The following is a 14,200-nucleotide window of genomic DNA, read 5'->3' on the forward strand; positions in this document are numbered from 1 at the left end:
GCTAGAAACCGACTATACTTTCTACTCATCACAGTTCATAGATTATATAAGATACTTTTTTAAAGCACCCCCCACCCCTCCAAAGTAGGGTTTTGAGTGGAGTATGCTAACCAGCTGAGGATACCCCACAGTGCTAACCAGCTGAGGTTACCCCATAGCAACAAAACTTTCTCTTCTTGGTTCTAATTCAAGTCGTCCCTTTTTCCCTCTGAGGTGCAGAAGTTGGTAAACTGCATGATCCCTGCTTTGGAATAAAATCTGAGAAAGGCAATAACACGCCTAGTCCTAGCAGATGTATACTGTGAAGATGACTGCTTTCCTCAAAGTTTTGAAGAGAGATGGTAGAATATTGAAATGTTACAACCTGTAGGATTCTCAGGTTTGCTTTTGAGTTTCCATGGGAGAAGAAGGGAGAAAAATATAAAGATTAATTAAGTGAAAACTATTCAAGTCACCCTTAATATGATGCACTTACAGCTCTGTTAATACTAATATTAGAATTTCTAGAAGAAAGTATTACAGAATCAGTGGGGAGAGATAAAGTAGGAGGTTGCGATTAACCTCCTAATTACTATATTATTATATATATCGTAGAATATATAGAATAGAGAATCAACAAGGACCTAAAATAAAGCACAGGAAACTCTACTCAGTACTCTGTACTAACCCATTTGGGAAAAGAAACTGGAAAAGAACAGATCTGTGTATAGCTAAATCACTCTGCTGTACACCTGAAACTAACACAGCATTGTAAATCAACCACACATCAATATAAAATTCCACTTTTTTCAATGTAATAAGTTTTTAAAAAGAAAATATTCCGATGTCATTCTTTTTTAAAATCAGGGTATACTGTATTTAAGATCAATTGTTCACATAAGATTAAGGCTTATAACTAAGGAAGACTTCTGTTCCAAAATTTCATTTTTCTCCTGAAAAGAAATGTCAGAATCATTTAGTAAATGGAATCAGTTCAGTTCAGTCGCTCAGTCGTGTCCGACTCTTTGCGACCCCGTGAATCGCAGCACGCCAGGCCTCCCTGTCCATCACCATCTCCCGGAGTTCACTAACACTCACGTCCACCGAGTCAGTGATGCCATCCAACCATCTCATCCTTGGTTGTCCCCTTCTCCTCCTGCCCTCAATCCCTCCCAGCATCAGAGTCTTTTCCAATGAGTCAAGTCTTCTCATGAGGTGGCCAAAGTACTGGAGTTTCAGCTTTAGCTTCATTCCCTCCAAAGAAATCCCAGGGCTGATCTCCTTCAGAATGGACTGGTTGGATCTCCTTGCAGTCCAAGGGACTCTCAAGAGTCTTCTCCAACATCACAGTCCAATACAGTATACTAATGCATATATATGATATTTAGAAAGATGGTAGTGATAACCCTGTATGCGAGACAGCAAAAGAGGCTTAGATGTATAGAACAGTCTTTTGGACTCTGTGGGAGAGGGAGAGGGTGGGATGATTTGGGAGAATGGCATTGAAACCTGCATAATATCATATAAGAAACGAATCACCAGCCCAGGTTCGATGCATGATACTGGATGCTTGGGGCTGGTGCACTGGGATGACCCACAGGGATGGTACAGGCAGGGAGGTGGGACGGGGTTCAGGATTGGGAATATGTGTACACCCATGGTGGATTCATGTTGATGTATGGCAAAACCAATACAATATTGTAAAGTAATTAGCCTCCAATTAAAACAAATAAATTTATTTTTTTGAAAAAGCATCAATTCTTCAGCACTCAGCTTTCTTCACAGTCCAACTCTCACATCCATACATGACCACAGGAAAAACTATATATAGCCTTGACTAGACAGACCTTTGTTGGCAAAGTAACGTCTCTGGTTTTCACTATGCTGTCTAGGTTGGTCATAACTTTTCTTCCAAGGAGTAAGCGTCTTTTAATTTCCTGGCTGCAGTCACCATCTGCAGTGATTCTGGAGCCCCCCAAAATAAAGTCTAACACTGTTTCTACTGTTTCCCCATCTATTTCCCATGAGGTGATGGGACCAGATGCCATGATGTTCATTTTCTTGAGCTTTAAGCCAACTTTTGCACTCTCCTCTTTCACTTTCATCAAGAGGCTTTTTAGCTCCTCTTCACTTTCTGCCATAAGGGTGGTGTCATCTGCATATCTGAGGTTAGTGATATTTCTCCTGCCAATCTTGATTCTAGCTTGTGCTTCTTCCAGCCCAGCATTTCTCATGATGTACTCTGCACAGAAGTTAAATAAGCAGAGACAATATACAGCCTTGACATACTCCTTTCCCTATTGGGAACCAGGCTGTTGTTCCATGTCCAGTTCTAATTGTTGCTTCCTGACCTGCATATAGGCTTCTCAAGAGGCAAGTCAGGTGGTATGATATTTCCATCTCTTTCAGAATTTTTCACAGTTTATTGTGATCCACACAGTCAAAGGCTTTGGCATAGTCAATAAAGCAGAAATAGATGTTTTTCTGCAACTCTCTTGCTTTTTCCATGATCCAGCGGATGTTGGCAATTTGATCTCTGGTTCCTCTGCCTTTTCTAAAACCAGCTTGAACATCCGGAAGTTCACGGTTCACGTATTGCTGAAGCCTGGCTTGGAGAATTTTGAGCATTACTTTACTAGTGTGTGAGAAGAGTGCAATTGTGTGGTAGTTTGAGCATTCTTTGTCATTGCCTTTCTTTGGGATTGTAATGAAAACTGATCTTTTCCAGTCCTGTGGCCACTGCTGAGTTTCCAAATTTGCTGGCATATTGAGTGCAGCACTTTCACAGTATCATCTTTCAGGATTTGAAATAGCTCAACTGGAATTCCATCAACTCCACTAGCTTTGTTCGTAGTGATGCTTTCTAAGGCCCACTTGACTTCACATTGCAGGATGTCTGGCTCTAGGTGAGTGATCACACCATTGTGGTTATCTGGGTCATGAAGATTTTTTTTTGTACAGTTCTTCTGTGTATTCTTGCCATCTCTTCTTAATATCTTCTGCTTCTGTTAGGTCCATAGCATTTCTGTCCTTTATCGAGCCCATCTTTGCATGAAATGTTCCCTTGGTATCTCTAATTTTCTTGAAGAGATCTCTAGTCTTTCCCTCTATTGTTGTTTTCCTCTATTTCTTTGCATTGATCACTGAAGTAGGCTTTCTTATCTCTTCTTGCTATTCTTTGGAACTCTGCATTTAGATGTTTATATTTTCCTTTTCTCCTTTGCTTTTCACTTCTCTTCTTTTCACAGCTATTTGTAAGGCCTCCCCAGACAGCCATTTTGCTTTTTTGCATTTCTTTTCCATGGGGATGGTCTTGATCCCTGTCTCCTGTACAATGTCATGAACCTCAGTCCATAGTTCATCAGGCACTCTATCAGATCTCATCCCTCTATTTCTCACTTCCACTGTAAGGGATTTGATTTAGGTCATACCTGAATGGTCTAGTGGTAATAAATGGAATAAGTGAAAGTAAATGGAATAACTAAAGCCAAATATTTACAAGTGTGACTTCCCTATGATGGCACCAGAAACTAGTTTTTGCATCCCATTGTAAAATTATCCATCTAGTCTTCCAAAAGACATGGACATATTTGAGGTGTCACAAACAATTCAAATGTCATTTTGTAGGAGAAAGTAAAAAACAAATCTTCTCCAAGAAACCAAATTTAATCAAAGTCAAGAATCTTATCTGAGTAAGAATTGATATTTGTTTGAGTCTATATTAAATCTACTTGATGATTCAGTTAACTTCAGTTAACTTTGAATGATTCAAATGCTGCCACAAAGTTTGGGGCAAATGTTAACCTCCTTTAATTAAGTCAGATAACTGACAGAAGAATAATTTGAAATAGCCTCTAACTATGGAGATTGAAGCAGCCCCCGTAGGATTATTGCCATTGCTATCAAATTACCCATCCCCTGGAGGGATGGAAGAAGGCATCCTTATCGCAAATGAGCCTAAATCAGACTTGGGTGCAAACTAAGAGTAGATGAGAAAGAAAGGAGAGAGTATGGAATATTCTAGCTATTTTTTTCTTGGATCTGGCTTTCGTAGAATGTCTTAATCACAAAAAGTATAGAAACATCTCTAAGGACTTTCTTTTCTTACATTCAACTAAAGAATCAAAGAACTAGGTAAATCATGGTGCATCCAGTCTTCCTGAGATAAAGAGGAGGAAGAGAGCTGGAGAGACATAGATGAAGGGGAAAAAAGGAAGCAAGGGAAGAACAATCATTTATTGAGTCATATCTGTGTCAGGACTATATTAAGGACTTTTCATACATTAACCATTGTAAATCTTACATCAACCATTAGTATCCCAATTTTGAAAGTGTTAGTCATTCAGTCGTATTTGCCTCTTTGTGACCCCATGGACTGTAGCCCACCAGGCTCCTCTTCCATGGTTAAGGACTTTTCATACATTAACCATTGTAAATCTTACATAAACCATTAGTATCCCAATTTTGAAACTGTTAGTCATTCAGTTGTATCTGCCTCTTTGTGACCCCATGGACTGTAGCCCACCAGGCTCCTCTTCCATGGAATTTTCCAGGCAATAACACTGGAGTGGGTCACCATTTCCTTCTCCAGGGGATCTTCCCAACCCAGGGACTGAACCCGAGTCTCCTATGTCTCCTGCATTGCAGGCAGATTCTCTACCTGCTGAGCCATTGGAGAAGTCCATTTTATAGATTTTAAAAAATCTAAGGCACAGACAGGTTAAATGACTTTCCAGAATTCTGGAGCAAGCAGCAACACTGGACATGAATTTGGGCAAACTTCAGGAGATGGTGAGGGACAAGGAGGCCTGGCATGCTGCAGTCCATGGAGTCTGCAAAGAGCCGGACACGACTGGGTGACTGAACAAAAGCAACAATATCAAATAGCCACCAAATGCCTCCACTTTTTAAAGTATTTGCTTCAAATAACTTCCAGGAATAACAGAAAATAACAGTGAAACTTCTAAATAATGTTCTAAGCAGTGTTCCTACCCATATCCCCTAAACATCACTTCCTGAATGTGATGAAGCTCAGTAACTTCACTCAATTCATTATCTGCCTTGGGAAGGTTCAAATGAAGGCAGAAATGTATACACTGAAAGAAGATTGGTCACAAAATTTATATTTACTAATTGACTCTGAATGATGATGACGATACTCGAACATATAAATTAAAAGGAATAGTTTGCTGGTTTGCTTTAAACTAAATATTAAACACTTCCTTAGGAAACAGTCTTATTTACACCAGAATATGTTTGGTCAGATGCAGAATTTGACTGCATGATGGTTTATTTGGTGAATGGAGAGTAGGAATGGGGTGAAACTACGTGTGTGCATCTAGCACCTTCAGAGCCAGCTCGCCACAACTTATTGAATCAAGTGGTGGGGGGGGGGGGGTTATATCTACATGCTCATTATTAATACATTTTTGCTCAAAAGTGGGACTGATTTCTTTGTTAAAAGTTTAAATGCAAGAAAGCAGCAAACTAGTCAAAATCAACCAAACTGGCAATCCCATTGGAAATAGACAAATCTTAATATTTCAAGTATATGAGTGGACTCTATCATAATAAGTATGATAAATCATTACAAAAATTAAAATACTATCTAAGCATTGATAATTAGAAAGACAGAAAGCAGGTATTGGAGTTCTGTTTGATTCAGCCAAACTAACCAGATAAGTAAGACCTCACTTAAGAAGGAATTCAGTCACTATACTTACCTGAAATAACTGATTTTTCCACCTCTGGGCCAATCATATCATCCTATCTCTTCCATTTATGAAAAATTCAACCAGTTCAGTTCAAATGGTTGTATAATTGAGTTCTCTCCAAAGCATGCCCAGGCACCCATTACAACAGCAGTATGTATAATTATAAAGTGACTTACATATTTGGTTTCTCGACCAGCTGCTCTTGGAAGAGTTGTAGGCATCTGTATGAAAATAAAAACAATTATGCTACTGAAGTAATCAAAAAAATATTAAAAGATTCAACTTGTAGGATATGTGTTCACCTTTCTTTTCCTATTAAGACTTTCTAACCAGTACTCCATCTTTTCTATACAAAACCTTCTGTTTTTTGAAATTTATTTTACTAAGCTTTACTTTCACTTTATTATTCTCTTCATTGTTGTTATCAATCAGTTTTGAAGAAATTATATCTTATTTATTGATGACGTTCACTCATGGATCATAACAGTTTCTCACGCAATTTCAGAATTCACACAGAAGTCTCTACCCCTCAATTCTTTGAGCTGTTGAACTCCAAAAACATCCTCATCTGCTCCGTTTCAATCCTCAGCTCCCAAGGCTGTTCCTAGATGTCACCTTCACAAATAAAATAGAAAACTTCTGAAATTTGATTTCTCACATCTGTCTTTTAGAACTCTACTTCCCATCTACCATCTTCATTTCTCAAATATCCCAACACATTTCTTCAGCCTCACTGAGACTTCAAAATTAATGAGCCTTCCCAGCTCAATTACATATGCTTCATATTCTCAGTCGTTTCAATATCTTAATTTATCTTGCTTCTTTCTCTCCTTGTGACAAACTCACAAAAACTAACAATAAAAGCATAGATGGATCATATTATATATTTCCCCTAAATTTCCACTTGAGATGCAAAACATGGCTAGAGGAACTTTCTCAATCAAGCTAACTTATCTCATTATAAATTATGAAATAAATTTGTACATCAAGTATATTACAATACAAATGAAGAATTAGCTATGGATACATGACTTCCCTTGTGGCTCAGCTGGTAAAGAATCTGCCTGCAATGAAGAAGACCTGGGTTCCATCCCTGAGTTGGGAATATCCCCTGGAGAAGGGAAAGGGGATATTAACTTTGAATGATTAACTTAATACCACTCCGGTATTCTGTCCCAGAGAATATACAGGGGTTGTAAGGAGTCGGACACTACTGAGCGACTTTCACTTTCACTTTTTCACATGCAAGTGAACCTGGGTTGCAGGGAGAAATAGACTACAAAGCAGCACATGGAAACTGCCTCATTTGATGGAAGTTTTGCATCTTGGATGTGGTGGTGGTTATATAACCATATGCTTTGTCAAAACTCATAGAATTGTACACTAAAGGGGTAAATGTTACAATGGGTAATTATACCTCAATGAACGTGACTTTTAAAACAGAATTATATAAGCTACAATAAAGAAATGAACATAAAGACTGAAGAATAGAATAGATACTGAACAAATTCTTGAACTGGAATATTAGACCAAGGAATCTTCTTGGAAGAATTAGGAAACAATAAATAGAAAATATATATATATATATAAAGATTAAGACATGGAATATAGAAACGAAAGTGACAAAATCATATAGTGAGAGCCCTGGGAAGAAAGAAACATTTGAAAAAGTAATGACTAAAAATATCCTAAATGTAAGGGGAGGACAAGACTGAAAACTTCAGATGAAAGGCTAAAGAGACGATCAACTCAGATACATAAAAGAAAACACACACACACTTAGACACATAATAGGAAAAATCAGCAACATCACAAAGACAAAATTCTAAAAGATTACAGTGCTGCTCTGTGAATGATCACTCTGTAGTGGCGGAGTAAATATCATGCGGACAAAATATTTCACAAGTTATGCTGTCGACAAGAAAGAATCTAGGCCAAAAATCTGTTGAGAAAGGGGGACCTATAATTTTATATCTAGCAAAGCTATAATTTAAAAGAAAGGGTAAAATAATGCTAATCTCAGGAATACAGGCGATAGAATCAATACAAAAACTCTTACTGAATACACTTTTCAGCAGGAGTTAAAAAAAAAGAAAAAGAAATTTAGGAAAAATCTATGAATCTTTCAGAAATAAGGATCTAAATAAAGATTAAGTATCTAAATAAAGAATAAATCAAGAAAAATATCATCATTAAAATTCAAATATAGAGGTCCAAAAGATACTAACAAACTGTGTGTGTATATATGTACATATATAGAACTCTTGATTATAACTGGAAAGTGGAAAATGCTGTGGTATTTAATTTTGGAAAAATACATTTGTAAGTCTGAAAATTGATAGGAAAATCAGCACAATTTTGTTTTTAATAATTTACATGTAATTATGAACAGTAACAAAAATGCAAACGGAAATTTTCTTCATTTTCAAACCAATAAATGTCAAAATATCCAAAAGAAAACATTTTAAGTAGAAAATATACACTAAGATAGCAGGAACTCATCCTAATATAAGAAGAATTACAATAATTGTTAATGGCTTAAGGTCCCAGATCAACAGAATTCCAGATTAAATATAAAAGTGATATTCAGAAAAATGCTGTCTTGAAGAAAATAAGAGCCTATGAAAGATAAAAAGTAATAGAAAATATTAAAATTTAAAAACTAAAAAAGTATATATCTAGGAAAACATGGAGAAAAACAACATATACATTGTGCTTATCAGATCTCTGCTTTCATACAAGACTAAAAAGAACAGCCTTCCATGTGGTGTCCTAAATGTGAAGAAAATTCAAAGAACAGATATATTTATACACGTTGAACATTCACCTTATCACACAGCAGGAACTAACACATCACTGTAAAGCAACAATACTCTAAAAAATTGATTAATTAAATTTAATTTAGAAAATAAAAAAGAAGGGACTTAAAAAATAAAAGAAGGTGTACACAAAATTAAATTAAAAAAAGAAAAAGTAGGTTTGGTTTAAAATTTTCTTCTCTGGTTGTTTTCTTTTTTTCCTGGATGGTTCCAGAAAAAATAAATATGATTTTTATGAGTGTCAAAAGTAGGGAAAACCACTAGACCATTCAGGTATGACCTAAACCAAATCCCTAACGATTACACAATGGAAGTGAGAAATAGATTTAAGGGACTAGATCTGATAGACAGAGTGCCTGATGAAACATGGATGTTTCATGGTTCATGACATCGGGTACAGGAGTCAGGGAGCAAGATCATCCCTAAGGAAAAAAAATGCAAAAAAGCAAAGTGGCTGTCTGAGGAGGCTTTACAAATAGCTGAGAAAAGAAGAGAAGTCAAAAAGCAAAGGAAAAAAGGAAAGATATACCCATTTGAATGCAGAGTTCCAGAGAATAGCAAGGAGAGATAAGAAAGCCTTCCTCAGTGATCAGTGCAAAGAAATAGAGGAAAACAATAGAATGGGAAAGACTAGAGATCTCTTCAAGAAAATTAGAGATACCAAGGGAATATTTCATGCAAAGATGGGCTTGATAAAGGACAGAAATGGTGTGGACCTAACAGAAGCAGAAGATATTAAGAAAAGGTGGTTAGAATACATAGAAGAACTATTAAAATATATATATATATCTTCAAGACCCAGATAATCACGATGGTCTGATCACTCACCTAGAGCCAGACATCCTGGAATGTGAAGTCAAGTGGGCCTTAGAAAGCATCGCTACAAACAAAGCTAGTGGAGGAGCTAGAATTTCAGCTGAGCTATTTCAAATCCTAAAAGATGATGCTGTGAAAGTGCTGCACTCAATATGTCAGCAAATATGGAAAACTCAGCAGTGGCCACAGGACTCAAAAAGGTCAGTTTTCATTACAATCCCTAAGAAAGGCAATGTCAAAGAACGCTCAAACTACCACACAATTGCACTCATCTCACACGCTAGTAAAGTAATACTCAAAATTCTCCAAGCCAGGCTTCAACAATATGTGAACTGTGAACATCCAGATGTTTCAGCTGGTTTTAGAAAAGGCAGAGGAACCAGAGATTACATTGCCAGCATTCACTGGATCATGGGAAAAGCAAGAGAGATCCAGAAAAACATAGATGTTTTTGACTATGCCAAAGGCTTTGACTGTGTGGATCACAATAAACTGTGGAAAATTCTGAAAGAGACAGAAATAACAGACCACCAGACCTGCCTCTTGAGAAACCTGCATGCAGGTCAGGAAGTAACAGTTAGAACTGGACATGGAACAACAGACTGGTTCCAAATAGGAAAAGGAGTCCGTCAAGGCTGTATATTGTCACCCTGCTTATTTAACTTCTATGCAGAGTACATCATGAGAAACGCTGGGCTGGATGAAGCACAAGTTGCAATCAAGATTGCTGGGAGAAATATCAATAATCTCAGATATGCAGATGACACCACCCTTATGGCAGAAAGTGAATAAGAACTAAAGAGCCTCTTGATGAAAGTGAAAGAGGAGAGTGAAAAAGTTGGCTTAAAGCTCAACATCCAGGAAACAAAGATCATGGCATCCAGTCCCATCACTTCAGGGCAAATAGATGGAGAAACAGTGGAAACAGTGGCTGACTTTATTTTTTGGGCTCCAAAATCACTGCAGGTGGTGACTGCAACCATGAAATAAAAAGACGCTTATTCCTTGGAAGAAAAGTTATGACCAACCTAGAGAGCATATAAAAAGCCAACAAAGATCTGTCTAGTCAAGGCTATGACTAGACTTGTAGTCTAGTCATGTATGGATGTATGGATGTAGTCATGTATGGATGTGAGAGTTGGACTACAAAGAAAGCTGAGCACAGAATTGATGTTTTGAACTCTGGTGTTGGAGAAGACTCTTGAGAACCCCTTGGACTGTAAGGAGATCCAACCAGTCCATCCTAAAGGAAATCAGTCCTGAATGTTCATTGGAAGGACTGATGCTGAAGTTGAAACTCCAATACTTTGACCACCTGATGCGAAGAGCTGACTCATAGGAAAAGACTCTGATGCTGGGAAAGACTGAAGGTGAGAGGAGAAGGGGATGACATAGGATCAGATGGTTGGATGGCATCACCGATTCAATGGACATGAGTTTGAGTAAACTGAGGGAGTTGGTGATGGACAGGGAGCCCTGGCGTGCTGCAGTCCATGGGATCACAAAGAGTCGGACACGACTGAATGACTGAACTGACTGAAAAAAAATTTAAATAAATTCAAAAAAAAATAGCCTTAAGTTCAAAAGGCTCCATTGGTAAAGAATCTGCCTGCAATGCAGAAGACATGTGTTCGATTCCTGGATCGGGAAGATCCCCTGGAGAAGGAAATGGCAACCCACTCCAGTATTCTTGCCTGGAGAATCCCATGGAGAGAGGAACCTTGTGGGCTACAGTCCATGGGGTCACAAGAGTCGGACACGACTGAGTGACTTTCACTACTAAGTTCGAAAGGTCTGTATATGCTAATAAAGGCTAGAAAAATAACAAAGGTAAGAAAGAACAACACATAAGCAACAACAGTATAGTTTCAAAATCAGAGTCAAATCTAATAAACCCTACTGAAGCCTTATTTATTCTCCCTTCTTGGCAGCTGTCACCACGTTCACATTCTCTTGAATGCTGTGCTCCTGTAGCTTCCATGCTGCCACGCTGCCCTGACTTTGCTCTCAGAGTGGACTTCCATTCTCCTTGATTGGATCCACCATGTTTCCTTCCTGGGATCTTCATACAGGGTGCCCACAACATCCAAGTATTAGTCACCCCTCCCCAGCCCTCCTACCATTGCCAGATACACAGGCTTAAGGCCTGCTTGACACATACCTTGAATTTATCCTGTCCAAACAAACATAGCCTCTTCATCTTCCATGTTATACCTCCTTGCCTACCCTTGATGCAGAGACCAGGAGCTCTTCCAGCAGCTCTGCTGCTGCTGCTAAGTCGCTTCAGTCATGTCCGACTCTGTGTGACCCCTTAGACGGCAGCCTATTGGGATTCTCTAGGCAAGAACACTGGAGTGGGTTGCCATCTCCTTCTCCAATGCATGAAACTGAAAAGTGAAAGTGAAGTCGCTCAGTCATGTCGGACCTTCAGCGACCCCATGGACTGCAGCCCACCAGGCTCCTCTGTCCATGGGATTTTCCAGGCAAGAATACTGGAGTGGGGTGCCATCGCCTTCTCCACCTCTGCTTCTTAACACACATCCAAACCCAAGCAAGCCTGCAAGATCTCCTTCACACCTCGTGCTTCTCTGCAACTCCTCTGCGCCCACTCCATCAAGGCCACCGTCACTGCTCCTCCTGGCCTCAGCAGCCTCCTCACAGCAGCCATCAGGATCTTTCTCAGTGCTTTCCTATTATTCCCCCCATACTTTGATATCTTCACATTTTCCCATGGAACTCAAACTTCATGCCATGGCGTGTAAGTGTCCTCACCAGCCCCGCCTCTGTCTTCTCAGCTCTTTTCCCACTGTTCACCCTGGGCTTACCACATACTGCAGCCACACTGGCCTTCGTCACACACACACTGAGCTCTTTCCTGTCAGGACATCTGCAAATACTTACTCCTCTTCCTGAAATTTATTATTCCTGATCTTTACATGACTGGCTTCTCTCCATCTTGGTCTCAGTTTGAATCCTACTTTCAGACTGCTATATCCAAAGTACACCCCTCAGAGTGGAGAAAATGGACCCTCTTGCACTGTTGGTAGGAGTGTAAACTTGTGCATCCACTATGGAGAACATTACAGAGATTCCTTAAAAAACTAACAATAGAGCTACCATATGATCCTGCAAGCCACTCCTGAGCATATATCCAGAGGAAAGTCTAGTTTGAAAAAATACATACACCCAATGTTCTTTGCAGCACTATTTACAACAGTCAAGACATGAAAGCACCTAAATGTCCATTGACAGAGGAACGGATCAAGATGCGGTACGTATATACAATAATATATTACTCAGCCATAAAAGATAATGAAATAATGCCATTTGCAACAACATGGATGGACCTAGCAATTATAATACTAAACGAAGCAAGTCAAAGACAAATACCATACGATATCATTTATAAGTGGCATATTAAAAAAAAAGATACAAATGAATTTATTTACAAAACAGAAACAGATCCACAGATAGAAAACAAAGTTGTGGGTACTAAAGGGGAAAGTGGGTGGGGGAGGGGTGCGTTAGGAGATTAGAATTAACATACACACACTCCTATTAATATGTATCAAATAGATAAAAATAAGGTTCTACTGTATAATACCAATATAATACTACTATACTCAATATTTTATAACACACTATAAGGAAAAAGAATCTGAAAAAGAATATCTGTGCATATTATACATAAATATATATATATTTATATATACATTTATATATATTTATATATACATTTATATAAAATATAGATACATTTATATAAATATATATACATATATTAACTAAATCACTGTGCTATAACCTGAAAACTAACACAACATTGTAAATCAACTATACTTCAATTAAGAAAACAACTAAATACCCTTGTCAAGCTACTCTGCCTCACTCACCCTTATCACCACGGTGCCTCACAATGCCAAGCCCGTCACTAACAAATATTTGCTAAATAAAATACTTGCCTTAAATGTAATGGCCTGGAACAATATAGTTTTAACTTATAAGCATTAAATATTTGTTAAATAAATAAATAATATAGATGATTACTCACATTATTTCTTAAATCCTATCCCTGTTACATTTAATGTAATATGGGTTATTTTTATATGTTCAACAAATGAAAAGAAAAAAATACCTGAAACTTATTCTGTAACTCTGGCAAATCAAAACTTTCCATCTTTAGATTAAAAGACATAAAGAATGTACAACAAAATAGATTACAAATAGAGAAGGTGTAACTATTTGCAGGTCCTCTCTATGGAAATACAATTCTTCATACTGACAATGATTAGTCACCTGGCTTCAATGTCATTATTAGAGGATATTTGTCTATAATAGTCCAATTGGAAGTTGGGAATACTTTTAATCATAGGCAATTCTATACATTTAAAATCTACTTTAAACATGACATTGTAAGTCAACTATACTCTAATTAAAAAATTTAAAATAAATGCAATCTACTTTATATATATATATATATATTTATATATATATATATATAATTCCAATTTAGAAAAAGAATAGGCAAAAAAGCATTTATACTAATTCCAAGAGACAAAATAAGACTGGCCTAAAAAACTAACAATTAACAATAAAAAAAACAACACAATCATTTTTAAAATTTGGATAAGTGGATCTATACAAAGTATTCAAAAACATAATTTGGAGAAATGTAATATTTTATCCCAATGAATGAAAATGGCTATATGATAAGAAGGAAATGTTTAAATATTTAATAGTAACAATTAATGCTTTGCTGCTGCTGCTAAGTCACTTCAGTCGTTGTCCAACTCTGTGCAACCCCATAGACAGCAGCCCACCAGGCTCCACCATCCCTGGGATTCTCCAAGCAAGAACACTGGAGTGGGTTGC

General features: G+C 37.6%; 1 protein-coding gene across 17 annotated transcripts in view; it reads right to left on the reverse strand.

Annotated features, from left to right (window-relative positions):
- MLIP (muscular LMNA interacting protein) overlaps positions 1 to 14,200 on the reverse strand; it is a 308,623-nt gene that overhangs the window by 83,660 nt on the left and 210,763 nt on the right. For all 17 annotated transcript variants that reach the window (XM_069564089.1, XM_069564102.1, XM_069564097.1 and 14 more), the window contains one exon: positions 5,870 to 5,914. In XM_069564089.1, coding sequence (XP_069420190.1) covers positions 5,870 to 5,914 — 45 coding nt within the window. The remainder of the gene's footprint in view (positions 1 to 5,869; positions 5,915 to 14,200) is intronic.

This window comes from Ovis canadensis, chromosome 20 (assembly GCF_042477335.2).
Source record: "Ovis canadensis isolate MfBH-ARS-UI-01 breed Bighorn chromosome 20, ARS-UI_OviCan_v2, whole genome shotgun sequence".
NCBI lineage: Eukaryota > Metazoa > Chordata > Mammalia > Artiodactyla > Bovidae > Ovis > Ovis canadensis.